This window comes from Cheilinus undulatus, linkage group 24, assembly GCF_018320785.1.
Source record: "Cheilinus undulatus linkage group 24, ASM1832078v1, whole genome shotgun sequence".
Lineage (NCBI taxonomy): Eukaryota > Metazoa > Chordata > Actinopteri > Labriformes > Labridae > Cheilinus > Cheilinus undulatus.
The window spans coordinates 9,375,589-9,403,001 of NC_054888.1; the positions used below are offsets into that span (position 1 = coordinate 9,375,589).

Here is a 27,413-nt window from a genome sequence, read left to right on the forward strand (position 1 = left end):
ACGCTATAACATGATGTTTCTTGCAAATTTTGACATGGTATAATATGATGATTTTTTTCATGACCCATTTTGAGATGACATTCTATAACATAATGTTTTTCACAAATTTTGAAATGTTTGAGTCGCCGATGCCCCAGGCTAACGTCACATAAGAGCTTCCGCGAAGGCTCAGTGGCTTACAACACTGACTCCATTGCATGAGGTTGGGGGTATGAATCCCAGTCAGGGCTACATTGGTGTACTAAGGTACTGCTAAGGAATGAAGATGCTAGGACAATGTTGAGCATAGTGTACAGTGATGTTTAGTCCTCTTTACTCCAGGCAAAGACCATAAGAAGCATCCTAGATAGGTTACAACACTGACTTTGGTACAGGAGGTTGGGGGTTTGAATCCAAACCAGGGAATACGTGCAAATGCTAAAGCAAGGAAGAGCAGGCATGTTTTAGTCCTCTTTGGCCCAAGCAAAGGCTCAGAAGACCATCCTGGATAGCTCACTAGGTTACAACACTGACTGTGATGCATGAGATCGGGGGTTTGAATCCCAGTGTAGGTGAATATCCAGGTGCTTTACTGGCTATGGTAGACATATGTCATGGCAAGGATGCCAGGACAATGTGGGGGTGAGTTCATCATGAGGGTTGTTAACAGTTCAAATATTAAAATACAATAATTATGATGGACTCATCCCCACATTGTCCTGGCTTCCCCTTGCAGTAGCATGTATGTACCATAGCCTGGACATTCACCTACACCGCACTGACTGGGATTCAAACCCCCAATCTCATGCACCACTGTCAGTGTTGTAAACCAGTGAGCTGTCCACAATGGTCTTTTCATTCTTTGCCTGGGCCAAAGAGGACAAACACATGGTCACTTGGTCGAAAAAATTTTTCCCCCTTGTACCTGGACATACACATATGCAGCCCAGATCAGGGTTCGAACCCCCAGCCTCTTGCATTATCATCATTATCATCAGTATCATGTAACCCACTAAGCTATCCAGGACATGCAGTGCTTCCTGCACATCCAGTCATGTGGTATATCAAATTTATGGTCATGACCCACCAGTTGAGAGTATCAATATTTAAAGTTCTAGTACCGTGACAGCCATATTTGATTAGTAGCAGAGAGTGTGACACATGTTGGTTCACTGATTTAATTCGTGTCCGAGTCTGTAGGTGCTGCAGGAGTGATGGATTTCTGTGCAGTCATCCATCAAGACAACATCACCAACACAATAAGAGCAGCAGCAGCGTGTCAACAACCCTTCTGCAGAAGAAATATGATCACACAGGAGATCCTGTGTTCCTCCTTTCTTTAATTCTCCACAGACCACCATTCCTTTTTAAAAAAGAGAATGAAAATGTTCTCTCTGCTCTTAATCATTAATAAATCCCTTTATTCTAACAGTTAATCATGAGAGCATTCAGCAGAGGGATCACTCCTCATCATATTTCTAATGCTCACACCTTTATGGTGTTCTTCCTGCAGAGCATCTGGACCAGTCAGATGTTTTTATCTTAATTTAACAAAAACACAACGACAGCAAGGCAACAACGTGCCGGTTTCACATCACATCCACCTGCAAGGGTTTGACTTAAAGCCACACAATGCTGACTTTATATCCAGGAAGTTTTCAGTACAGAAACATTACCAACCTGAGACAGCACAGAAGAGGTCGCTCACCAGTGGTTTAATTCAGATGCTGTGCGAGAGGTTTCTTGCATTTCTTTAACTTCAAAAAGTTGCCAACATATCTGTCCAACTTAAACAGTGTGCACAAGGTCACTTGCATTTCTTTCATTCTTAAATGTTGCCAGCGTATTTTTGCAACCGTCAGAGACTGCAGGAAGTTGCTTGCTTTTTTCCCAAATGAAAAATTGTAAAATTTTGGTCATTTGGATGGTTTCTGTATCAAAAAATGTCTTTTTGCTTGTGCAATTTCAACAGCGTGCAGGAGGCTGCTTGCATTTGTCAGTACCATATGCCGCAAACTTCTACAGGGTCACCAGTAAAACATTGCCAACATATTTATGCAACCTAAAGAGAGTGCATGACATTGCTTGTTTTTTTCCCTACAGAAAAATCGTCACTGTTGTTCCAGGATTTTTTTTGACAATTGCAGGAGGTCACATCGACATTTTCTGCACCAAAACATTGTCAATGCATTTGCACAATTTTAACAGCCTGCAGGGGATTACTTGAATTTTCATTACTGATGTGTTGCCAATTAACATAGTGCGCACAAGGTCGCTTGCATTTCTTTCACTCTTAAACGTTACGAACATATTTTTGCAACCATCAGAGACTGCAAGAGGTTTCTTGCTTTTTTCCCATCTGAAAAATTGTCAACATTTTTGACACCACACTGGAAGTCACTTAGATGTTTCCTGTACCAAAACATTGGCAATGTATTTGCACAATTTCAACAGCATTCTGGAGGCTGCTTGCATTTTTCAGTACTGATATGTTGCCAGATTTTAGTGTGCAAAAGGTCACTTCGATTTCTTTCACTCCTAAACATTTCCAACATATTTTTGCAAATTAAGAGAGTGCAAGACATTGCTTGCTTTTTCCCTAATGAAAAATTGTCAACATTTTAAAGGGATTTTTTTGGACAATTGCAGGAGGTCAGTGGATATTTTCGGTACCAACACATTCCCAATGTAACTGCAAAATTTCAACAACATGTAGGAAGCTGTTTGCATTTTTTCTGACATATGTTGCCAACTTATACAGTGCACTTGCATGTCTTTCAATTTTAATGGTTTCCAACATCTTTGTGCAACTTAAAGGGAGTGCATGAGGTTGCTTGCTTTTTTCCTTGTGAAAAAAATTGTAAAGATTTGTGACCCCGTGTTAAAAAAGTTGGCGATGTATTTGCACAATTTCAACAGCAATCTGAAGGCTGCATGCATTTTTCAGAACAAATATATTGCATCACTTGCATTTCTTTTGTTCTTAAATATTGTCAACAAAGTGCAACTTAAAGAGAGTGAAATACATTTTCCTATAGAAAAATGTTCAACATTTTTTTCTGGGATCTTTTAAGACAATTTCAGGAGGTCAATGTATTAGAGCAACTTCAACAGAAATCTAGAGGGTGCTTGTATTTTTCATAACCCTTATGTTGCCAACTTGTACAATGCGTACAATGTCACTTGTATTTCTTCCACTCTTATATGTTCCCAACATATTTGTGCAACGTAAAGAGAGCGCAAGAGGTTGCTTTCTTTATTTCCCTACAGAAAAAAAAATGTTGACATTCTCTCTGGAATTTTATGGCAGTTGCAGGAGGCTATTTTGTACTAAAAACACTGGCTATGTTTTTGCACAATTTCCCACACACAAGGTTTCTTCAACTCTAAAAATTGCCAACGTATTTGTGCAACTTATAGAGAGTGCAGGAGGTTGCTTGCTTCATTCCCTATGGAAAAATTGGCAACATTTTATTCAGAAAACTTCTGATAGTGTTCAGGATATCACATTAATTTTTTCTGTACTGTATCATTGGCAATGTATTTGCGCAATTTCAACAGCATGCAGGAGGCTGCTTGCATTTTCCATTACCAATACATTGCCAATTTATACTTTGTGCACAATATCCCTTCCATTTCATTTACATTTAAATGTTCCCAACATAATTGTGCAATTTTAAGAAAGAGCAAAAGGTTGCTTGCTTTTTCCCAAACTGAAAAGTTGATCACCTGGATGTTGCCTGTACTGAAACATTATTTGTGCAATTTGACAGCATGTGTGAAGCCGACTGCCTTTCTTTTATTTGAAATGAGAAGTTGCCAATGTAACTGTGCAACTTTGACAGAATGTGAGAGGTTGCTTGCAAAGCAAACGACACCTAATATTGGGTATTTATTTGGTTTTAATGACAAAAACATTTGTGCACATTTCTGAAAATTGCACAGTAAACATTGGCAACTTTTGGAGAAAGGGTGCAGCTGAAGTTCTGCCCACTTTTCCAAACATTGCCAATATATTTGTGCAATTTAAACCGTGTTCTGCCTCTCTTTTGGTTAAAAACGTAACCGAAGATCTATTCGTTTTTTTGTGTCAATGATCATTGAAGGAAGGTTAAATGTATTTGATACTTCTTTATTTATTCTTTATTTATACTTAAGTATATTAAATACTTTCATACTTGTATGCTGATGGAATATAACAGTAAATGTTTGCATGCAGGCTGCACAGTCCACATTTATCCTCACAGACATGCTCTGCTTTAGAAACAATCCATCGTTATAGACCATGTTTAAAGACGCCATGTTTAAAGATGCTGTGACCACAGCGAGCTGTCAGAAGGTCCAGCTCTGTTCTCAGTAATAACAAACAGCACCGAGGTAATGGGATCATGACCGTGAACACCATCCCTCTGGGAATCCTGGTGTGCTGCAGGAGTAAGAGATGTGGGCGAGGCTTGTACTACGATCATTAATCTCCTGCAGAAGGTCAGACACATTTTCTGTGCATGAGCTGCAGAGCTGAGCCTTTACATGGGGCACGGTAAGGATGAGAAACTTCTCCTTCAATAATTTCATGTGTTTTTGAGCAATGGTTCAATGATCCGTAATATATAAAAGAGTTAAGACATTTTAAATCTGGACTACAGGCATGTGGGAGACTCCATGATCAAGTAAAACAAAGTTCCCTGGTCTGATGAGACCAGTATGATGCTTTTTGACTATCAGACAAGATGCTAACACACATCCCGCCTGTGAAGCATGGTGGTGGCAGCATCATGCTGTGGTGATGCTTTTCGGCCGATGCTTTTTTAAAGGCACTCTATGTTGGCAATGTTTCAGTAAAGAAAAATGCAAGCAGTTTCCTTCTCACTCGTCTAATTGCACAAATACACAGGCCAAGAAAAACATTACGTGCAATCTACAAAAATCAAAATTCTTTCAAAATGTTACAATTTGGCAACGTCACTGCATCATACTTTATAAAACTGCAACTTCTTGCACACAGTCCACGGATGTATCTGCAACTTTTTGAGCAGAGGGAATGCATGACCTGCAATTTTGATAATGAAACAAGAAATTGCACTTTTTGTGTCTTAGACTAGTATTGTAGCTGTGATATCAAATAGGAGATGAGTTTTACTAGAATCATCATATCATCATGTTTTTTTTTTTCAATAAAAGCTGTTGTTCTGGTGTCACTTTATATGGGAAGTGTTTCCAATATTTTTGTGCAATACAGACAAAAGCTGTAATTTCTGTCTCATCAAATAGACAAGACTGATAGTCTTAGAGCAGTGATACTCAATGTGTGGCTCTTTTGTGATTATTTGTGGCTCTTTTATGTCTTAATTTTATTCCCAAAGAAAATCTTAAAAAAGGAACATCTTTTTGCCCTTTTTTTACCCTTTTTTGGCCTTTTTCTTTTTACCCATTTCAGCTACATTTTGCAATTAAATACCCCTTCTTTCCTATTTTTTTGCCAATTTTTGCAACTTCTTTTTGCCACTTTCTCCCATTTTTTCCTTTTTCACAATTTCTTGCCAATGTTCGCCCATATAAGCTACATTTTGTCATTAAATACCACTTGTTTCCTCTTATTTTTGCCCATTTTTGCAACTTCTTTTTTGCCATTTTTCCCATTTTTGCGCTTTTTCGCAATTTTTTCCCACTTTTCATCCAATTAAGCTACTGTTTGCCAATACATACCACTTGTTTCCTATTTTTTTGCCACTCTTGTCTGCTTTTTGCCAATTTTAGTCACTTTTCACATATATTTTTTGCCTTGTTGGTGCCACTGTTTTTTGCCACCTGTTACTCATTTTTTGGTCACTTCTCACCCATTTTTGCTACTTTCTGACCCTTTTTCCACTTTTCTCCCAATTTTCTTCCCTTTTCACCCATTTTTGCCACCTTTAACTTAATTTTATTGCTACTTCAAGCTGTTTTTGCCACTTTTCACCACTTAGATTGTGGCTCTTGCAAAGGTATTTTTCAACAATTTGGCTCTTTGGTTGAGCAGGGTCGAGTAACAATGTCTTAAAGCCTGTCAGCTGTAAAAATTGATGCAACATGAGGTCAGGTTGTCACAGTGACAGTTCTTGGACAGTTGATTTCTGTTATGTTAAGGATTTACACAATAAAAAAAGTACTGAAACATGTAAAAAACAATAATGGTGGGCAGTACAGCATCAAAATTATCAGGATATTTCAAGGAAATTTGCAGCACCCACACAGTTGATACGTGAAACGTCCATGTTAGGTGCCAGGATGGAGATAAAGGTCCCAACACCGTGGATAAATCTGGATTAAAGACGCCATCAGATGGTGTGCTGCAGGAATGACGCCAGTGGGAAATAAAGCCGTCTGAATCAGATCAGATCGGTCTTATTTCACTGAATCCAATTGTGTTTGACATTAAATCAAATATTCTGAATGACTGCATCTGCTTCTTGAAACGATGCCTTCAGGGACAGTCTGGAACCTTCAGATACATCCAGCTGTCTCTTCTAAACATGAAGGAATAAGACTGACATGTTTCTATTTTTACTGTAAATTATAGATCTGATCCACAAAGTCTGCTTCTTAAAACTGCCTGCAGGGTGCTTCAACATTTGAGTACAAATTGCAACATTTCTGACCTTCGGCAACCAGAAGAAAACATGCAACTCCTCATCATGCTACTGGAGGTTCACACAAAGACAAAAAGGAAGGGTTGCCGAGATTTGGAATTATAAACAATATGGTTCAAAAGAGTTTCTTGTGCACCAAAATGTTGCCAACTTATCTGTGAAGTTGATACAATTTCACTCACTTGATCAAATTTTTTTCCATCTAAATATTGGCAACATCTTTGTGCAATCTAGATTGTAAGCATGACGCTGCTTGCACTTCTTTAATCTTTAATCATTGCAGATGTATTTGTGCACTTAAGCAGGAAGTTGCTTGATTTTTTTCTGCACTGAGAAGATGGTAACATATTTAGGCAACTTTTACAGCAATCAGGGAGTTGCTTGGAAGCTCTCTGCACAACTCGGATGTTTCATGCATTTTTCCCATCTGAAATGTTGACAAGTTGTTTGTCTAATTAAGACAGTACATGGGAAGTTGCTTACATTTTTATGTACTAAAAAGTCAGCAATATATTTGCGCAATTTTGTGAGTTTCAGGAGGTTAATCAGATGTTTTCTGTGCTGAAAAATAGACAAGATATTTGTAGGATTTTGTACTGTATACAGGAAGTTTCTTCTGCTCAAAAAAGTGGCCAAAATATTGGTGCAAAATATGCAGTCTGCAAGAGGTTGCTTGTTTTTTCCCCCAACTTAAAAAATTGGCAACACCTTGGGAAACTTTGACAGCGTATCAAAGTTGCTTTGAGGTTTTCAGTACAGTCTAGTCCTGCCCTCTTATTAAAGTATCCTGAGATAACTTTGGTAATGAATTAGTGTGATACAAATAAAGACTGAGTGATTGGAAAATTGGCAACATATTTGTGCAATTTTGACAACATGCAGGAGCTTCTTGCATTGTTCAGTTTCAGTGTGTAGCCAAATAATTTGTACAGTTAAGACAGAATGCAAAGGATTGCTCACATTATTTCTGCTCCTAACATTGGCAACTTCTTTGTGCAATTCACATGTGTATAAAGTTGATTGCATTTCTTTAATTCTGAAACACTGCCAACATATTTCTGCACTTCAGACAACATGCAAGTGGTTTTTCCTTATGTAAATGTTGCCAAGGTATATGTGCAATTTAGGCAACATTTAAGAGGTGTCTTACACTATTTTATGTGCAGAAAAGTTGGCAACATATATAGGCAATTTGCACATTATTTTGGTCACATGGATGTTTTCTGTACTGAAATATTGCCAACATGTTTGTGCAATTTTGACAGTACGTTTGTCAGCCTCCAAAAAGTTGCTTAACTGTTTTCACAACATAGCAGTGTGCAAAAGGTTGCTTGCTTTCCCCCAATACTTAAATGTTACTGGTGTATTTGCGCAATTTAGAAGCTGGCAACATTTTGGGGTAATTCTGACAGCATGCAGGAATTGCTTGCAATGCAAGAGTAAGCTCACATTTTTTTCTGTTCCCTGACATTGGCAATGTCTTTGCAAAATTTATAAAGTTATTTTTCTTTCTCTTTGTTCCAAACAATTGCCAACATATCTGTGCACTAAGACAGCAGGTAGAAAGTTGCTTGAATGCTCTTAATGGAAATGTTGCCAAGGTATTTGTGCAATCTTTTAAATGATTTATGTGTTGAAAAGTTAGCAAAATATAGAGACAATTTAGAATGTTAAGGTCACTTGGATGTTTTCTTTTTGACAGTAGGCAGGATGTGTCTTGACTTTTATACATTTAGAAAAATTGCTAACCTGTTTGTGCAACATTCTGAGAGCAATAGGTTGCTTGCCTCTTAAATGTTGCCCATGTATTTGTGCAATTTCGACAGCATGAAGGAGGCTGCATGCATTTTTCCTTGATGAAAAGTTGGCAACATTTTTGGGAATTTTGACAGCATGCATGAAGTTGCTTGATTTTTCCTCACTGGAAATGTTGCCAAGGTAATGGTGCAATTTTTGAAATAATTTATGTATTGAAAAGTTGGCAAAGAAAATAGGCATTTTGGACAGTTTACAGTGTGCATGAGGTTGTTTGCGTTTCTTCCATCCAAAATATTGCAAACATATTTGAGAATTTAAGGCAACATTCAAGAGGTTGTTTTCCCCCTACATAAAAGTTGCCAACAGATGTGGTCAAATTTGACAAGGTTTTTTTTGTATTTCTTTTGTTCCCAAATATTTCCAACATATTTGGGAACTGTTTTCCCTCCATTTAAAAGTTGGCAACATAGTTGGCCAAGTTTGACAAAGTTGTTTGTTCACATTTGTTCTGCTCACTAACACTGGCAACTTCTTTGTGCAATTTAGATAGTGTGTACAGGATTTCTTGCATTTCTTCTGTTCAAAAATTGTTGCAAAGGTATGTGAGCATTTAAGACAGTATGCAGGAAGTTGCTTGAATTTTTCCCAAAGGAAAATGTTGCCGGGGTATTTGCGCAATTTTAAATTCATTTTATGTGTTGAAAGGATGGCAACCAATATTGGCAATTCAGAATGTATTCACTTCACTTCGATGTGATCTTTTTAACAGGACGTTTCTTGAGTTTCCTAGACGCCAAAAAGTCGCTAACCTGTTTGTGCAATTTAGACACTAGCCTGGAGGTTTTTTGAGTTTCTTACACACCAAAAAGTTGCCAATCTTTAGCAATGTGCTATAGGTTACCTGCTTGTCCTCACTTCTTAAATGTTGCTGGTGTATTTGGGCAATTTTGACAGCAAAAAAGGAAGCTGCATGCATTTTTTTTTCCTTGTCGAAAAGTTGGCAACATTTTTGGGAATTTGAAAAGCATGCATAAAGTTGTTTGGATTTTTTTGTCTTGAAATATTGCTAACTTTTTTTTTTTTTTTTGTCAGAAGTTTGGATTGATTTTTTGTGTTTGACCAGAATCGAAAATATCAAAATTGTGTGACGCTAGCAAGATAACAGGATGATCGGTATTGGCCATCCCTAGGAGTCAAACAAAACTAGCTCTCATTCATTCATTCATTCATTCATCAATGTCTCTCAAGTTTCTGCTTGTGAAAATTATTTAGTAACTTTAAGATGACAAATTTCATTGATGATTAATAATTAGAGGTATTCACTCACGGGTTCCATCGAAGCGCGTGGCGATGGTGTCCAGGAAGGTGTTCTGCGGAGCGATCAGACCTCGCATCACCGGCATCCGGGACCGCGTGGACCCCCGTCTCTCCCTCCGCTCTGAGCCGCCATGAGAGTCCCCCGAAGTAGTCACAAAGCCCGGCAAGAACCGAGACGAGCTCCCCGACGACCCCCCCAAACCCTGCAGGAGGGCGCCGAGCCGAGACACCCGGGACTCCAGGATCAGGATCTAACGGAGACAGCAGGACCGAGAGGAGGAGGAGGAGACTCTTGGGACTCCAGGATGGACCAGGGTCCAGCAGAGACAGCAGGAGATCCAGGTTCAGAAGAGGAGGAGAGAGAGGAGCGCGGAGGTTTGGTCACATTTACGCACGGAGTGTGCTGCAATGTGCTCTCTCTCTTTTTACTCCTCTCCTTTACTAACTCTCTCCTGTATGGAAGCCCGTCTCTGCCAATACGAGAAAAAAGAAACAGACGAAAAGAAAGAGGAGAAAGAAAACAAGGAAACAAAGAAAATGATTTTTAAAAAGACCAAGTCAATCACAAGGGATGAGAAGTCCAATCTAGAGATCACATGAGAATAAAAGAAAAGGTCAAAATTACACACAAAAAGAGTTATCTTTATGGGCAGAAAGGCTCAAATTATAAAACGAAAGTCATCAAAGTGTCAAAAAAAAAAAAAAAAAAAAAAAGAAAAGAAAAAAAAGAGAAAAAAATCGCCTGGTATTGAATTATTAAACATAAGGTAAAATTATGACAGAAAAGTCCTGAATATGAAATAAGATTCATATTTTTTCTTTTAAATCCTGATTTTAAAATATCAAAAGGCATGATTATGAGATTAAAAGTCCATGTGCAGTGCAAATCCATAATTGTGAAATAAAGGCAATAACAGAAAAAATTAAAAGTCAAGATTATAAAATAAATGTCAACGTGATGTTTTAATCACTCAAAATTTATGAAATAAAAATTTATAATTGTGGAAAAAAAATTTCACAGCAAATTATAACTACTAAATGTTGACTTTTGAATCTTATAGTTATGACTGTTTAATCTACTATCACTTTTAATTGTATAATCATGACTTTTTGGGTTATAATTTCCACTTTTATCTCATAATTATGACTTTTGATTTATTTTTAACTTTTACTCTCTTACTTTTGACATTTTATACCATATCAACTTCTTATTGTAGTTAATTAAAATCTATAACTTTTTTTATTGGCAGCAATGGGCCTCCGTAGTATACTGTGTTGATAAATGTAAAGTAGTTTTTGTGTATGTGTGTTTTTGTGTCATGGCTGATCAGGTACAGTGTTTCCAAGAACAAATCAAACATCAGATTGGACACATTGAATCAGCTCTCTTGTTGAGAAATTATAGAATTAATTTTTTTTTTTTTCTGTGTGCACATTTTTCCCAAAGTCACCGCAGCAAGAGGCGGAAATGTGCAGGTCAGTGAAACACCTGGAGGCGATGACATCATTGATGATTTGTCGAAGAAGAAGAAGAATAAAAAAAGACATAGACATGAAAAAAAAAAACCTTAAAAGATTCAAAATGAAGTCAAAGCTTCGTTTTTGTTCAATCGTATGTGGGGCTTCATCAATTTCATTCATGGTGAAGAGCAAAACATCAGCACCAAAAATGAAGCAACAGCGCCCTCTACTGGACATAAACCTTAAGTGCAGCAACATCATTGATAAGGAGGCAAAGTTGGTGAGAATGTTCTAATAAAACATATTCTCAATCATTATATCCTGCTATTTTTATATACATATTATTGCATATTATATACTAACCTGTGAACAAGAAAAAACAAGTGGGATAAAACAAGACAAAATGAATAAGATAAGCAAGATAAGTCGAGACCAGTGGCATAATACAAGACAAGATAAATAAGAATAGACAAGATAAGACCAGTGAGATATATAAGACATTGAAAGATAAGAGAAGGATGACATCATGGTTGTGAACCACATTTTTCACTTTAAACAAGACTAAACTATCTGATTGGAAATGAAAAAGAGACTACCAATCACCAAAAAATATCTGTCAACCATGCAGGCAGATTTATCTACTCACACACAAATAAATCCATGGGTTCAGTGGAATTTATGCCAACATTAAGAAATGGCAACTGCATGAATTATCATTTTAAATAACTTTATTAACACTTCTGGCATTTAAAATATACAAACATGCGTCACACGCAGTTACACTTATTTTACATTTAAATTACTGCTGCCTTCAAATCATGATTAGACCATATGAACTCTGCTTCTTCAGGGTAGCAGCATAAGTTGAATTATTCTTAAACCTTCAAACTCATGAGAGTACAGTGATTTTTTTTTCAGAAATGGATGGCCATATATGGAAACAAAAGGAGCCATGGCGAGTGTTCATCCAGATCCTTCACTGTCTCTTGATCCACTGAAAAAAGGGAAATGTTATGAGGACAAGCAATCTTGTGGCATCACAATTGCTGTTGCCTAGCAGCAATGCTCCCAGACAGCTGTACCCCCTATGTTGAATGTCCCCAGACATGACTTCACAAGTTCCATTAGAAGGCAGCAATGAATAAGATGAAGTGTATGTAACACACTTGCAGCTAACATTAGCAACAATTTAACTTTTATCTAAAGTAACATGCATACAGCTAAGTTATTGTACCAATATGAACAATTAGTTGTAGTGTTGCTGTTGCTCAGTCTCACCCCTAGGGGGCACTTAATATTTAACTCAACATTTAAAAATAAGGCCACGTTTACACGAGTTCAACCAAAAATGCTTTTAGAAGCAAAATAACCAAACCATACTTTTGACAAGTGTACCACCTTTTTTGTCTTTTAAACTTTCAATAACCAGTTCATCTTAAAACTGAGTCTTTTGCACGTGCTCATTACAGTTTTAGTCAGTATCCATGTGTAAATGGGCTACAAAAAAGGACTCCTAAGTTGTGTTTGTCCACATTTTCTCTAAGTTCATTCCCTAATTTAAAGCCCATAACAACATTCCATCTTTGCCTTCAAAGTAGATGTCATTCCTTAAAGTCATCCTTTAAAGCCTGTAAAACATCCCATCATTGCCTCTTGCATGCACCCCACCTCATTGTTCGTCCTCACAACCAGGGTGTGTTTGCTATTTTTGGATATTTACATCTCACCTCTCCAAAAATAAGAGGATGTAAACATCCATGTGTTTAATTACAGTGCCACCAATTGGCCTTACATGGATACTACAACATTTTTAGTCTATTTTGTGGATATGTGAGCATGGCGGTAATTATCAAAATGTTGTCCATTCTGTGGAGGTTTTTTGCAACGTAAATTGGTGGATCGTCTTTGTGTAAATGTGGCCTTAGCAATAACACTTCCCTACCATTACAGCATACATATGTATTTACACAATAATAAAGAATGTTAGTATTTTCATCACAAAGTAGTGGCATCATTAAAATAAATAGAGGTAAAGATAAATTATAGCTTGAATTTGCAGATTTATATCTGCATTACTTTTGATTTTAAGGGAAAAAAATACTGCTATTTAATAATAATTTAATAAGTTCATGGATACTCCATTTTTACAATAAAAGGATTTCCAAAATTATCCACTTTCCTTTTAAAGTAAAGGCAATAAGCCCAAAAATAGACCTTTAAAAAAAGTCTAAAAGAACAAAGTTGTCAGTATTAAAAGTCAACAGAACAGTTTAGATCATGACTGAAATGAAGACCCAATTGTGAATAGATCCCATCCAACTTGGCCCAAGTACGTTACCCTAGAGGCAGTCTAAATCGGGCAAAGATATGCCGAGGCGTTTAACTTGACCCCGTAACCAAAGCCAGCATAAAGTGGTTCGGTGAACGTGGTGTTGAAGGTGTGGAGGTGGGTCAGCGTGTCAGCAGAGACCCTGTAGAACGACAGCAACCCAGCAGGATAGTCCAAGTAAACTCCCACTCTGTGAGAGACAGAGGACGAGGACGGGAGTGGGATGAGTGTCCCACTGTTATCGTGCCAGGCATTGTATCCTCCGTCTGTGCAGGTAAGACTCCAGGACCGATCGTTCCCACCAAACTTAGAGCCATCGCTGTCTCCATTTCTTCCAATTCCTCTGTAACTCACTGCGATGTAAACTTTCCCGACCCACTCGACCTCCCAGTAACAGCGGCTGGTTAGACCTCTGTCACTCAGCACCTGCGGCCAGTAGTCAAACCTCTCTGGGTGATCAGGATACGGGTGCTCCTTCCTCAGATCGGTCACCTTTCTGTTGTTTACAGAGAGTTTGAGGAATTTGTGGGCTGTGTTTGGATCCAGTGTGAGTTCCTGGAAGTCTGAAGGAGAGAACACAGAGAGTTTCATATTACTGGCTGGCAACACAACAGATGATTTTAAGACTGATGTTTGGTTTAGGTCAGGCATAATCTGAAATCTCAATGTGCAATTGAGTACTGGTTGTCATTAAAGATTTTGTTTTTGCAAATCCAACCAAGAAACACATACACTTTCTCAGGCCTGGTCTCAGCCACTCGGCTCCACTTGGGTCAAATCTAAAATGGGACGAAGAGAGAGGTTATAGTAAAAAAGACAGGAGTTTTATAATGTGTGCACAAAGTTTCAGATGCTGTGTCTACATACATAAGAGTATCCAGACTCCATTGGGGATCCTCTAGTCCAGCAGAAAGCTGTGCCATTCCTGAGTCTCTTGGATGGTTGTAGCTTAGATCCAGCTCTCTGAGGTGGGAGGGGTTGGTTTTCAGAGCTGTGGCGAGAGATGAGCAGCCATCCTTGGTGATCAGACAGCCTGAGAGCCTGGAAAGACATAAAACATTACAAAATGGCTCTTCAGATACTCACTCCATCCAAGTCACCCATCAGTCCATCAGTGAATCAATTAATCCATCCATCCATCCATAGGATAGGGCACAGGAGTTTGCTCAGCCAATCTAATAGCGGTTTTGCAGACTTCGAGAAGGGCTATGATTGTGGCCCTTGGAGGGGAGCAGGTTGTTTTATTACCATCAGCCCTTACTGAATTACAACAGCATATCATCAGCATATTGCTTGAACTTTTGGAATTAAAAATGTTCAAGATCCCTATGTAAGTTCTGTTTGTGGTCTGAAGCCTCGGCAAAGGACTACGACTGTGTCATACAAAGTCTTGACGATAATGTGTAGCCCAAGACCATGCTGTTATGACCTCCTGAGGACAAAGATTACACAATCTCCTCTTTATGGCAAAGAAGAAGTTGCTTCACTATCTATAATGAAATTGTAAGTCAAACCTAAATGCTGTTGAAGTCATGGTTTAACTTCTGACCATCATCCCAAAGATATACACACAAATTCTAACAATGTAGGTAGTATATAAAGAACTCTAACCTGAGTGTTTCCAGTGTACAGTGTGGGCTCTCCAAGCCAGTTGCAAGCAGCTTGACTCCTGAATCCTGCAGGTCATTATTACTTAGGTCCAACTCTCTCAGACTTGTGGACTGGGTGCTGAGAATGGAAGACAGAGCATCGCAGCTTCTCTCTGAGAGGTTACAGCCACTTAGCCTAGAGAGGAATGAGAAAATTATGTACATTAGAATCAAAAAGAGACACTAGTTCCCAACCTTTTCATCTGCAAGGTCCACCAGTCGCTCCACTTCTCTGTCCTCCTGATGTAAATCATTCATTATTCCTAGGATGGCAAAGGCATGGCCTTCATTTTTGGTTGGGTGAGAAAATTGGAGTAAGCCAATCAACGGAAGAGTAGGGTGGGTCATAATTTGCGGTTTTCTGGGGTATCAACAACCTGGACTCAGCTAGCGACACTACTTTCTAGTCTGAGTTTTACATACACCAAATATGCAAAGGCAGTCTATTTCACAGGTACAAGTGTTTTTATTGATAAAATCCCAACAACTTCTTTTTCTTAACAAATGGCCTCTGTTTGAACTATCCTATCACTTTAGTTTATATATGCAAATGTTATTTTGACTTCCCCCAAGTGCTTTCTTGCACCCGAGGAGGAAGCCCAGACCCTAGGTTAGACACCAATGGCTGAAACCAATTACAAAGTCATGCACACTTACAGGACTTTCTTGGATGCTTTGACCACTGGCAGCAGCTTCAGAAGAGCCTCCTCTGAAGCACAGTATTTCTTCAGATCAAACACATCCAGATCTTTCTCTGACGACAGCAGGATGAAGACCAGAGCCGACCATTGAGCAGAGGAAAGTTGGTCAGTGGCGAGGCTGCCAGATCTTAGGTACTGCTGGATCTCCTCCACTAAAGAATGGTCCTTTAGCTCATTCAGACAGTGAAAGAGATTGATGCTTTTTTCTGGACTGGGGTTCTCTTCAATCTTCTTCTTGATGTACCGGACTTTGTCCTGATCAGTCTCTGAACTACTCTCTGTTTGGGTTAGCAGACCTCGCAGAAGAACTTGGTTGGTCTGCAGTGAAAGACCCAGGAGGAAGCGAAGGAACAAGTCCAGGTGTCCAGTTGGACTCTTAAATGCCTTTTCCACAGCGGTCTGGTAAAATTTTGCTACTGTACATTCATAGGAGGTTGACTGGTCGTCTGTCATCAGATTGACTCCAGAGTTGGTGAAGGTCAGATGGACATGAAGAGCAGCCAGAAACTCCTGAACACTCAGATGGATGAAGCAGAACACCATGTCTTGGTACAATCCTCTCTCCTCTCTAAAGATCTGTGTGAACACTCCTGAGTACCAAGACGCTGCTTTGATATCAATGCCACACTCAGTCAAGTCTGACTCGTAGAAGGTAATGTTTCCTTTCTGAAGCTGCTCAAAAGCCAGCTTTCCCAGTGACTCAATTATCTCCCTGCTCTGTGGATTCCAGTGCAGATCTGTCCCATCTCCTCCATCAAACTTGATGTTTCCCCGTTTGGTCTGGACCACCAGGAAGTAGATGTACATCTCAGTCAGGGTCTTGGGCAGCTCTTTCCCCTCTCTGGTCCTCAGCACATCCTCCAGAACTGTAGCAGTGATCCAGCAGAAGACTGGGATGTGGCACATGATGTGGAGGCTTCGGGATGTCTTGACATGGGAGATGATTTTGTTGGCCTGTTTCTCATCTTTGAATCTCCTCTGGAAGTACTCCTCCTTCTGTGGATCATTAAACCCTCTGACTTCTGTCAGCATGTCCACACATTCAGGAGGGATCTGACTGGCTGCTGCAGGCCGTGTGGTTATCCAGAGACGGGCAAATGGAAGCAGTTTCCCCTTGATGAGGTTTGTCAGCAGCACATCAACTGAAGCAGACCTAGTAACATCAGCCAGGACCTCGTTGTTGTTGAAGTCCAGAGGAAGTCGGCACTCATCCAGACCGTCAAAGATGAACACCACCTGGAAGTCTTCAAACCTGCAGATTCCTGCTTCTTTTGTTTCAGTGAAAAAGTAATGAATGAGCTCCACCAAGCTGAACTTCTTCTCTTTCAGCACATTCAGCTCCCTGAAAGTGAACGGAAATGTGAATTGGATGTCTTTGTTGGCTTTGTCTTCAGCCCAGTCCAGAGTGAACTTCTGTGTCAGGACTGTTTTCCCAATGCCAGCCACGCCCTTCGTCATCACTGTCCTGATTGGACTAATCTTTTCAGGTGAGGCTTTAAAGATGTCTTCACACCTAATTTTGGTTTCCAGTTTCACTGCTTTCTTGGATGTTGTTTCAATCTGTCTGACCTCATGTTCATCATTGACCTCTCCAGTCCCTCCCTCCGTGATGTAGATCTCAGTGTAGATCTGATTTAGAAGGGTTGGGTTTCCTGCTTTAGAAATCCCCTCAAACACATACTGGAACTTCTTCTTCAGGTTTGATTTTACATTGAGTTGGCACATGGCAGGAGACTCTGCAAATACAAGTAAGATCAAATCATTATGTGTGCTGGCAAGTTCTGTACTGAAGAGTTGGAGAAGGGTTGCATGATATTATTAGCTTGATATTGGTGCAAAGGGAAATTTTTGTGCTTTGCTATTACGATAAATTGTGTACATATTGGTATAAAATGACTTTGGAGGTATGAGTATATCAGATATCAGCAAAAATGTGATGTTGTCCATCCCTAGGTTGGAGAACTTTCAATTTATCACACGCATAAGAACTAAATATCTTAACCAATCTTCCCTTTAATATGGTATCAAAATATATAAAGAGGTTAGGAATACTGTTGTTGCTTTGCCCCACCCTGCCTGAAGATGGAGGGTTAATTCTCCAGTCTTTATTAGTTTAGGGCAGTTCCTAGGTGGGAAACTTGGATCACAACACAAAATTTTAAAGCATATAACCTGAGGCTCAATCCCAGTTCAACCCTTGCTCCTACCACTTGGACCCACCCTTTTGTGAGTACCCCCTTGGCCTTTAAAACAGAGTTACAAGATGTAGTTGTGAAATCTTTCCCTGTGAGACGACCCTTCAAGGTCCTGATACATCATCAGTAATCATCAACAGCATTTATGTTAAGACTCAACAAAAATATAAAACATTTCTACTACCAGTGAAGTCTTCTTACAAATGCTTGTCTGAAATCCTGAGGACCATAATGCAATGAATCAATATTGAATTGTTCTAACACCGTCATTGTAATGTTTAAGTCTTGGAGTGGAAAATCTCTGCCAACTGGGATATTTGGAAATGTTTGACCATGTACAGACTTAGTGAAGACAATCTCACCAATGAGAGGGGACGCCACAGACAAAGCTAGATCCCTAAAGGGGAAAGAGTGCACCCACTGAAGCCAACAGGAGGTGGAAACAGAGTTGCACTTTCAAACCACCTGTCTTTAATAAAAGGACTTTGGAGACAGGTCTTTTCTACTTTTCACCAGCAAACACAAAGAATTCACCAGTATGAACATTGGACGGTAACTTTGCATCAGTGTGCAAATACTGTAATGCTACAATGTGCTGGATCCACAAGGGCTAGAACAAGGGCTGAACGATTTAGGAAAATAATCAAATTGCGATTTCTTCACCCAACATTGCGATTGCAAATTAACATGTGATTATTCTTCAGGGTCCTCATCTCATAAACCATTCTATATTATAACACAGAAAGCTATTTCCCCCAGAAATTTATATCAAATCTCCCAAAATTTACAAATTCATGTTCAAAAATAACTAAAAATTAAAAACCTGCCCCAAAAATTAAAATCAAATTCCCCCCAAAATTCAAATAAATTCCTAAAATTTCAATAAAAAATATTTTAAAAACCAAAAGCACCCCCCCCCCCCCAAAAGAAATCAAATCAACTTTTTAAAAGTTTACTAATAAATTTCTCAAATTTTCATGAAATTACCTACAGGTTTCAAAGCTAATTCTCCCAGAAATTTTAATCAAATTTCCCAAAATTTCCAAATGTTAAAATTTCTATAAAAAAAAATCAAATTCCCAAAATTTGATGGATAAATGTATCAAATTTTTAAGAAGATACTTTACATTTTCAAAGCAAGCCCCCCCCCCCCGAAAATAAAAATCAAATTCCTAAAAATGTCAAAAAAAATTCCGCAAAAATATCTAAAAATTTTGAAGCAAAAATCCCCCCAAAATTCAAAACAACCTAACAAAAATGTCTTATTGCAATTATTTTGTCCTATATTGCAAATTTGATATGAACTGTAATGAAGGGAGTGATGATTTTATGGATTTCTTATTTTGAAGGTGACAAAAATATACAAAAATAAGGAAAGTAGGAACTTTTGTCAATTATTCTAGAAAATATTGACACTTGAATATCTGCTTAAAAAAATGTATTAAACTGGTATTTCAAAACACATTTCAGGTCAAAGAAATACTGCACCTTCTGCGATTTGAAAATTTGCAGTAGATCACACTGCGATTTCATCTACACTTCGATTAATTGCCCAGCCCTAGCTAGAACACTTTGAGAGAAAGGAGTATCCAGAACCAGCATTCATCAGTGGAGGTCATCCTGGAAGATCTAGTGGCTCCCTCAAAGGTTTCAAGCATAGCATCGTCAAAGACTTAGCCGAGGAGGCAGAGCAAGGGAGCTTCTAGCTCTGGCTTGGGAAAAATCTTAAAGTTTAGATTATAATCCTCTTTACTAATGGAAACAAACGAATGGCCTAAGAGGGTATCTTATGGTACCATGCCATACGTAACAATTACAGGTCTATTTGGGAAGCCAGTACCCAGTAAGGGAACCCCAAAACAGACTGGGCATTGCTCTTAAAAATGTGCAGATTGAGTAATAAAAATAGGTAATCAAGCATTAGGCCAAATAAAAATGGTCTTACTGCTCTGCAGATGGTTGGCCAACTCATCCTGCTTCATTCTTCTCAGAAATTCCACCGTCATCCTCAAAAACGTCTCCCTAATATTGCTCTTCTGCTCTTTATCTTCGCCATCCATCACCTCTTCTTCCTCTGAGAATTCTGGGTAATTTGAGGTCAGAACTCTCTGGAATTTCTTCAGCTCACTCTTCACAAAGATGAGCATGGTCTCCTCCAGTATCTGGAATAGAATTTATGTGAACACAATTTCATTGAAGGGAGCAAACATTTGATCCACACTGTGAAGGCAGATAAACATGGGTCAATGGAGAGCAGTAAAGTAAAATAAGACCTAGTGTGTGCAAACCTTAAATATGGAGTCTAGGTGTGTTTCATGCTCCTGCACAGACGGGCCAATAGAATCATCTGAGCTCTGCAGGTCGACTCTGTGGAGGAATCAGTCAAGAATCACCGGAAGCTACTTGAAATGCACATAATTTAAGTGCATAGCCTGATCAGGATTACTATCATTTTGTTTTTGTCATGTCATTCAACACACTGAGAAAGCAGTGTGAGCTGTTTGAGGTGACATCCCATCACAGTTTTAAGGAGAAGCTGCAGCAGATAAGGCTAAAGTTTGGCAGCCACATGCTAGCAAAGCTTGGGCAGCAGATGCCTGGAAGCTCTGGATGAGAGCAAAGGTTTCCAGGGGTTATGTTTGCATGCAAACAAGAGAATCCATCAATGCCCAAGCATGTTTGACCCGCAAATGTCCCATTTATTTGACTATTCTGAGTGTGCTGCACCATGCTCAGGCACTTTACACTTCCTTGGCCCTGGACTTTGTTGGACAGACCCAAATGTGAGAACTGAAAATAGAAGTTTTCAAGCGTTCCTTACATTTTACTTGTGTTTCCGTGGGTTAAACCTTGTCGTTTAAAGTCATGGAAATGTTGCTTTGACTGGTCACTCTTCAAGGACCAACAGCTGGGTTCAGATTTAGCAGAGTCCAGTCTCCCGTTAAGACTATTGAACAGAAAGGCAGACCACTAGTCAGCTTCTGTCTTTATCTGTCGCTGCAAACATCCTGCCCAAACAAATTAAACTTACTGTTCCGGGGATGAGACTATGCCATTAAACATGAGAGGTTCAGCCTTTGACTCGTCGTCCCTGAAGCACAAACAGTCAGGCTCTGATTCAAGATCATACCCGGGTTCACATTCAGGTTTAGTCGTGTCTGGTTTCTGTTGGATTCTTTAGGACAGAGAGGACAAAAAAAGGCATACATTTTTGTTTTCTCAATCAGGGACAGAAATGCAAGACAAAAATAAGCCATAAACAAGAAAAGGACTGACAAATTTTACAGTGATAATTATCTGAAAGGTCCCTTGGCAAATTTTCAACAGTTGAGTTATGAGATAACTCATTATATATGAGGGTGTGAAAAGCTTGCCAATAAAAAGCATCAGATCGAACTCATTCAATGATGGCATGTAACATCAATGCTATTAAAAGCTCACCTGTTCTCTGGACTGCAGGGTGACTTCTGAAACATGATTGGATCAGCCATGGACATGTTACTCCTGAAGGACACACAGCTGGGTTCAGGCCCAAAACCAAGATCAGGGTAGTCTGATTGTTGGCACATCCTAATCGAACAGAAATAAAATATTAATTATTAAAACACAAACGCTGCAGGAATTGCATAAAGCCAATGGTCATCTTGTTTTTGGAAGCCAGAGGGACCATATTTGGGCTAAAGGGCAAATTTTCTGTATTTTGACTGACAAGTGCTCACCTTAAAACCCACCTTAAACCCTTGCCTTACCAGAGGGGGATGTCATCCTCTTGATGGTATTAATACAATGGATAAATATTTTTAATGGTAAGGAGTTTCACCCATCATCATTTTGGCTTATAGTGTCAGATGTGACCATTTTGGAAGTCCATATGTAGTCACCTCCTGCTTAATGATCAGTGATCTTAACCCAGATGGTAGCCCTGCCCAGATGTCCTACTTGCCAAAAGGCAAGGCAGGCACCTGCTTGGGACCCCAGACCAGTAGGAGCCCCCCTGATGTTGGAAAAACTTAACCAAAATTGAAACAACAGCAGTGATTCAAATTTTGCAATGACAGTTGGAAACCTCCCTAAGGGGGCCCCATCTGGCAGCACTCACTCTTGTTGTATTGCTTATTATTGTAAAAACTGAAGTTAATGACTTTTAAGTTTATGTTTTTTTGTTGGTATCAGATTATTTAGAACATGATGGTGATGCTGGTTTGAGGAGAATGTGTGAAAGATTGTGTTTGGCAAAATTGGCCCATGATATACTAAATTTACCTCACGCTGTGTTGAAGACATGAAACTAAGACGGCTTTGACCAAGAAGCAGGAACATGAAGAAATATCATGTTAACTTACATGTTTGGAAAGGAGAGTTGTCTCTTAATAACATGTGGTGTACTCATGGTGGATCCTCAAGGACGCACTGATCAATATCCCTGTCAGAGAAACAAAATAGTTGGGTTACCTTGATTTAAACGTTTTATCCGCACACTGCTTCCAGTCCTCCTCATTTGGGACTGTGTGGGACTGTCTCTGGTGGTTAAAAAATCCCTGTGTGAAGCAGCTCAAGTGACACATAATCTGCTGAGGGATATTTGTTTAAAAAGAAGAAAATAAATATTATTTTCCATCTCATTTAGCTAAATGCCAGTGGAACAAAATTAGCTCCAGAGAGTATTATTAGACAAACTTGAACATACATAATTTATTTATTTTTTACTATTAATATTAGTTGTGATTTTAAAGACTGTTGCTTGGCTTCCATCTCATTAAAATTAATATATCTGTTAATTAGTATATCTATTTATTCATGAGCAAAGTCTAGCAGTTACACTCATGAATAACCAAACCTACAAACATTAAAGACTAAGCAACATTTCATAAATAAAACAGAAAAAAAAAAATGATCGGAGGACTGCCCAGGGGTAAATCATGCACAGACCTCTTTTAGAAGTAGATGTGTGAAAAGTGGCTCGCTTAAGCCTTAGCTAACAAAGCTACACTAGCTACACAGTTAAGATTACTACACAAGCACATGAAGCTAACTATTCTTAAACAATGTGAGCTTTAGCAAATGTTGCAAAAACTAATGTAGCTACATAAGCTATGTAGATAATGTAGCTACATAGCTTACGTAGCTCTTTGGCTCCCCTGGCTGCATCGTTCACATTACTAAGCAAGAAAATGTAGGTAAGTACGCTTTAGAGGTAAGAGCTTTAGCAAACATAGCAACAACCAATATAGCTACATAAACTATATCGCTTACGTAGCTACTGTCAGCTTTTTAGCATGGATATTAATGAGCTTCAAGAGGTTTAGCTGCATACCTACATCATCTATGTAGCTTATGTAGCTAACATAGTTACATTCGGTACACAGATAACGTAGCAAAGCATATATAGCTAATGTTAGTTTTGTAAGCGTAGCTATCAATGAGTCAGGCTTAGCTTTAGATGTGTTAGCTTTATAGCTCTGTTAGCTGTGCAAGACAAATAGCTTACGTAGCTTACGTAGATGGCATTAGCCCGATTAGTTTAGATATCCATGAGATTCATGAGGTTTAGCTTTAACTACATTAACTATGTAGCTATGCTACATGCTTAAGCTACAAACTTTAGCTACATAGCTAGTTTAGCTGCTCAAACTATGTAGCTAATGTAGCTAATATCAGCTTTGCTTTAGCTACGTTTCCTTAGTAGCTATGTTACCTACATAGCTTAAGCAGCTAACAGAGTTACAGAAGCCACGTTCGCGACGTCAGAATGTTTTCATGCTTTTTTCCTGTGAGTAGACTGTTAAAGGGGTTTTATTAAATGTTTTATTAGGTTTTGCAGGTCAGTTTTTTAACTTCTTACTTTTGTTATCCTAACCTTTACCTTAACCCTAACCTAACTGCAAGTATAAAGTTTGAGCATGTATTTCTGTTTTGACAGATGCAGCATCTCAACTGCAGTGTGGGAGAGGGGCTGTCCAAGATCTGCAGTCTGTAGCCAGACCTCGTTCAACAGTACAGGGTTTGGGTGCCTTCCAGTTTGCATTAAGAATGAGTTTTTTCTCAGTAATTTACCTCCATTTAGCACACTGTTTTAACCAGCACAGTAATGGCGATACTTCTTTTTCCCCCCTCATTGTTCCTCTTCAACAATGGCTGTGTATTCACAAAATGTATTTTGATCTTGTTATTTTTAACATTGAAGTGAGATCTAAAATAACAGCAGTGATTTACTAGCAGACATGACACTTTTAATTATGTCAAACTAACAATATTTTGTTTCTCTTACTTCTCTGACATGTATATTGGCACCTTAACAACAGAAGCCTTGTTTTTTTTCTGTGCATCCACGTCAAAGTCTAGGGGCGAGTCTGGCTACAGCTGTTTAAATGATGGTTGTTTTCATCTGCCCTGCTCTTTAAAAGCCATTTCTCTCATCCACTGTGACTGACCAGATATGCATATTTAATGAACCTTGATGAAGACTAAAAATATGTGTCAGAGGTGGGAGGATTAAAATCAGCTGTCTGTAGACCAACACTCATGTCTAAGGTTAGAAATTAAGGCATCATCATCATTAAAGGAAAATCTACATCAATGTTTGTTTAATCAGAAAAAACTTTTATGTTAGTTCCTATCAATATTTAACCACATATCTAAACTGTTTATGTCTTTACCACTTCCTCTGTTATCTTTGATTTTACTATGGCCAATAAGTTGCAGAAGCTTACTGCTCAGTCATTAATGGTAATCTTTAATTTTTAACTGGGTTTATAGATCAACTATGTATTTTTCTGGCTGATTATTAGAAATCATCTTGAACAAACCTGATATCTGATATCAGCAGTATGTTTAAAAAATCTCTGTGCTGTTACTTTGAACACCACCAACCGGTTCAACAAGCTTTATCAGATTAAAAAAAAAATGCGGGTGGAAAATCTTCTCCAGGAAACCAATAAGGGTCATAACTACTCCAGCGTTTCTGTTCCATCTTTGTGACCCACCCTGTGCAGTGTTCAGAGTTCATACATATTTCTATTGTCAAAATCAAGCACTTTCAAGGTGTTTTTCCAACACCTTACAGCTGCTTTTACACAATTACAGACATTCTTGTCATTTTTGATATGATACAATATGACACCATATTATATAACATAATCACTGCGGTACAATAGCGTAGGATTGATTTAAGACCATAAATAGAGGAGGACCCAACCAGAGGCTAATGCTTCATGGGGGTACTTGGCATGGCAGTCTAGGAAGCCCTGCCCTGGTCTAGACTAATCATTATTGTGAAATTACTCTTAGAAAATTAAAAACAACTGCACAACAAAGCCAGAAGGTGTACAGAAGCTGATTTCTGCCACTTAAGAACATGAAAGTCACCAGCAGGAAAGTACTGAAAAAAGTTAAGTTGAAAGTATGAGATAAAAAGTCATGATTATGACACAAGTCAAAATTAGATCTTCATGATGATGAAAACATCATTTCCATAATTTTAATTTTTATCTGATAGTTCTGACTTAACTTATAATGATTTTTTTGTCATAATTTCAACTTTTATTTCCTAATTTTGATATTTAATCTCTAAATATTAAGTTTTTATCTTATAATTTTGAAATTTGATCTCTAAATTTTATCTCATAATTGACCTTTTATCTCATAATTTTGAATTTTTCTCATAATTTTGACCTTTTATCTTACATCTTTGAAATTCAATTTACAATATTGACTTTTATCTCATAATATTGCCAGTTTAACTCATAATTTTGAAATTCTACTTCCAAATTTTGACTTTTTATCTTACACTTTTGAAATTAAAGTCACAATATTGACTTTTAATTCATAAATTTGACTATTAATCTCATAATTTTGAAATTTTATCTCACAATATTGACTGTTTATCTCATAACTGACCATTAATCTGATCATCTTGAAATTCTATCTTAATATTTTGACTTTTTATCTTACAAATTTGAAATTTAACTCATAATTTTGACTATTAATCTCATAATTTGGATTTTTTTTTCTCATACTTTTGACTTTTACCTCACAACTGATTGTTAATCTCATATTGCAGACATAATTTTTAAAATTTATCTCACAATATTGACTTCTGTTTCATTATATTGATCCTTTTTCTCTTCTGAATTACTGTTAATCTGTAAATGAATAGATTTTATCTCATAATTCTAAATGTTTATCTCACAAATGACTTTTTGTTTATATATTAAAATGTAGACTTTTTCCTTTTTTTCAATTCTATCATATCATTGTTTTTTATCTTAAAAAATGGACATTTATCTCATTATTTTGAGATTAATCTCATAATTTTAACCCTTTTCACTGAAAAAAAGTTTATTTCATAATTTTGACTTTCTATTTTGTTATTTTGACGTTCTGTCTCATAATCTAGAGTCTAGACTGTATCTCATAATACTGACTCTTTCAAATTATTGATTTTTATCACAAAATATTGATTTTATCTCATAGCTGACATTCTTTTCTGGTAATTTTGACCACTTATTATTTTGAAATTTTAACTCATAAAATTGACTTTTTCTCTCCTAACTGACTTTTAACCTCATAATATTTACATTTTATCCCATAAGTTTGATATATATTTGAGTTTTTATATCATTATATTGACTTTTCTGGAAGGGTGAAGTGTTACTTAAAATATTTTTTGGTGCAGTTTAAGCAGAGTTTACACTGAGGGAAGCGAAAGTTCGCTGTTGCTGCAGCTCTCCATGACAGCAGAGACAGTTCCTGTGTGAACACATGAGTCACAGATAAAAATAGCCCGCAGGATTTACCATAACAGACAGATCGTTGCAACATCATCGAGAATAACTATGAAAACCATTAGATTTGATCTTAAACACCTGGTTAAATGTTCGAGGATCACGCATATTTCGGTGGCTGACACCCCCCCTCCCCTCTCTCCCTCCCTCCCTCTTTGTCTCTCTCTCTCTCTCCTCGGTACGTCGCGGTCTGGTTTTCTTCCCATTTCCCTCAGCGGTTGGCGGTTCAAACTTACCTTGACATGAGCGAGTTTCCCTACCGGACGAGGATTTTCATCTCACTGATGGTTTGACCTCAATGGAGATATTTTGTTAGAGTTCAAAATAAAGCCACGACTGTCTCAGCGGAGCACGAAGGAACACATGCCAATGTGATGAGGCGTAAAAAAAACAAAAAACAAGGAAGTCAACCGGAGAGACTGGCACAATCACGTGAAGAAATTTTTTTTTCCAGGAACTGCCATATGTGGTTAGCCACCAAGGAGACCACGCCCATAACAAAACTCAAAAACACTAGACCCGACTATAGTGATGCTGCCCTCCTGTGGTTGCAGTTACACATAACAAACAAGAACATTGAAACCAGCATTGTCTTCATTTAAAGGTAACACA

At 38.1% G+C, this 27,413-nt stretch overlaps 2 protein-coding genes across 2 annotated transcripts in view; both read right to left on the reverse strand.

Moving 5' to 3' along the window:
* Positions 1-10,040, reverse strand: part of LOC121505993 (potassium voltage-gated channel subfamily H member 8-like) — a 45,289-nt gene extending 35,249 nt beyond the window's left edge. Inside the window, exon 1 of the mRNA XM_041781455.1 lies at positions 9,694-10,040. Within this exon, the coding sequence (XP_041637389.1) occupies positions 9,694-9,769 (76 nt within the window). The 5' untranslated portion in view covers positions 9,770-10,040. The remainder of the gene's footprint in view (positions 1-9,693) is intronic.
* A 1,840-nt stretch (positions 10,041-11,880) lies between these two features.
* LOC121506465 (protein NLRC3-like) lies at positions 11,881-27,220 on the reverse strand. The gene is made up of 12 exons (XM_041782284.1): positions 27,038-27,220; positions 22,362-22,441; positions 21,460-21,588; positions 21,050-21,193; positions 20,840-20,965; positions 20,307-20,385; positions 19,964-20,180; positions 15,780-17,559; positions 15,085-15,258; positions 14,341-14,514; positions 14,206-14,252; positions 11,881-14,036 (listed from the first exon to the last, which is right to left on the reverse strand). Exons 2-12 carry the CDS (start codon positions 22,406-22,408, stop codon positions 13,495-13,497), a joined length of 3,459 nt encoding a protein of 1,152 aa, XP_041638218.1. The 5' UTR covers positions 22,409-22,441; positions 27,038-27,220; the 3' UTR covers positions 11,881-13,494.
* Between the last annotated feature and the right edge of the window lie 193 nt (positions 27,221-27,413).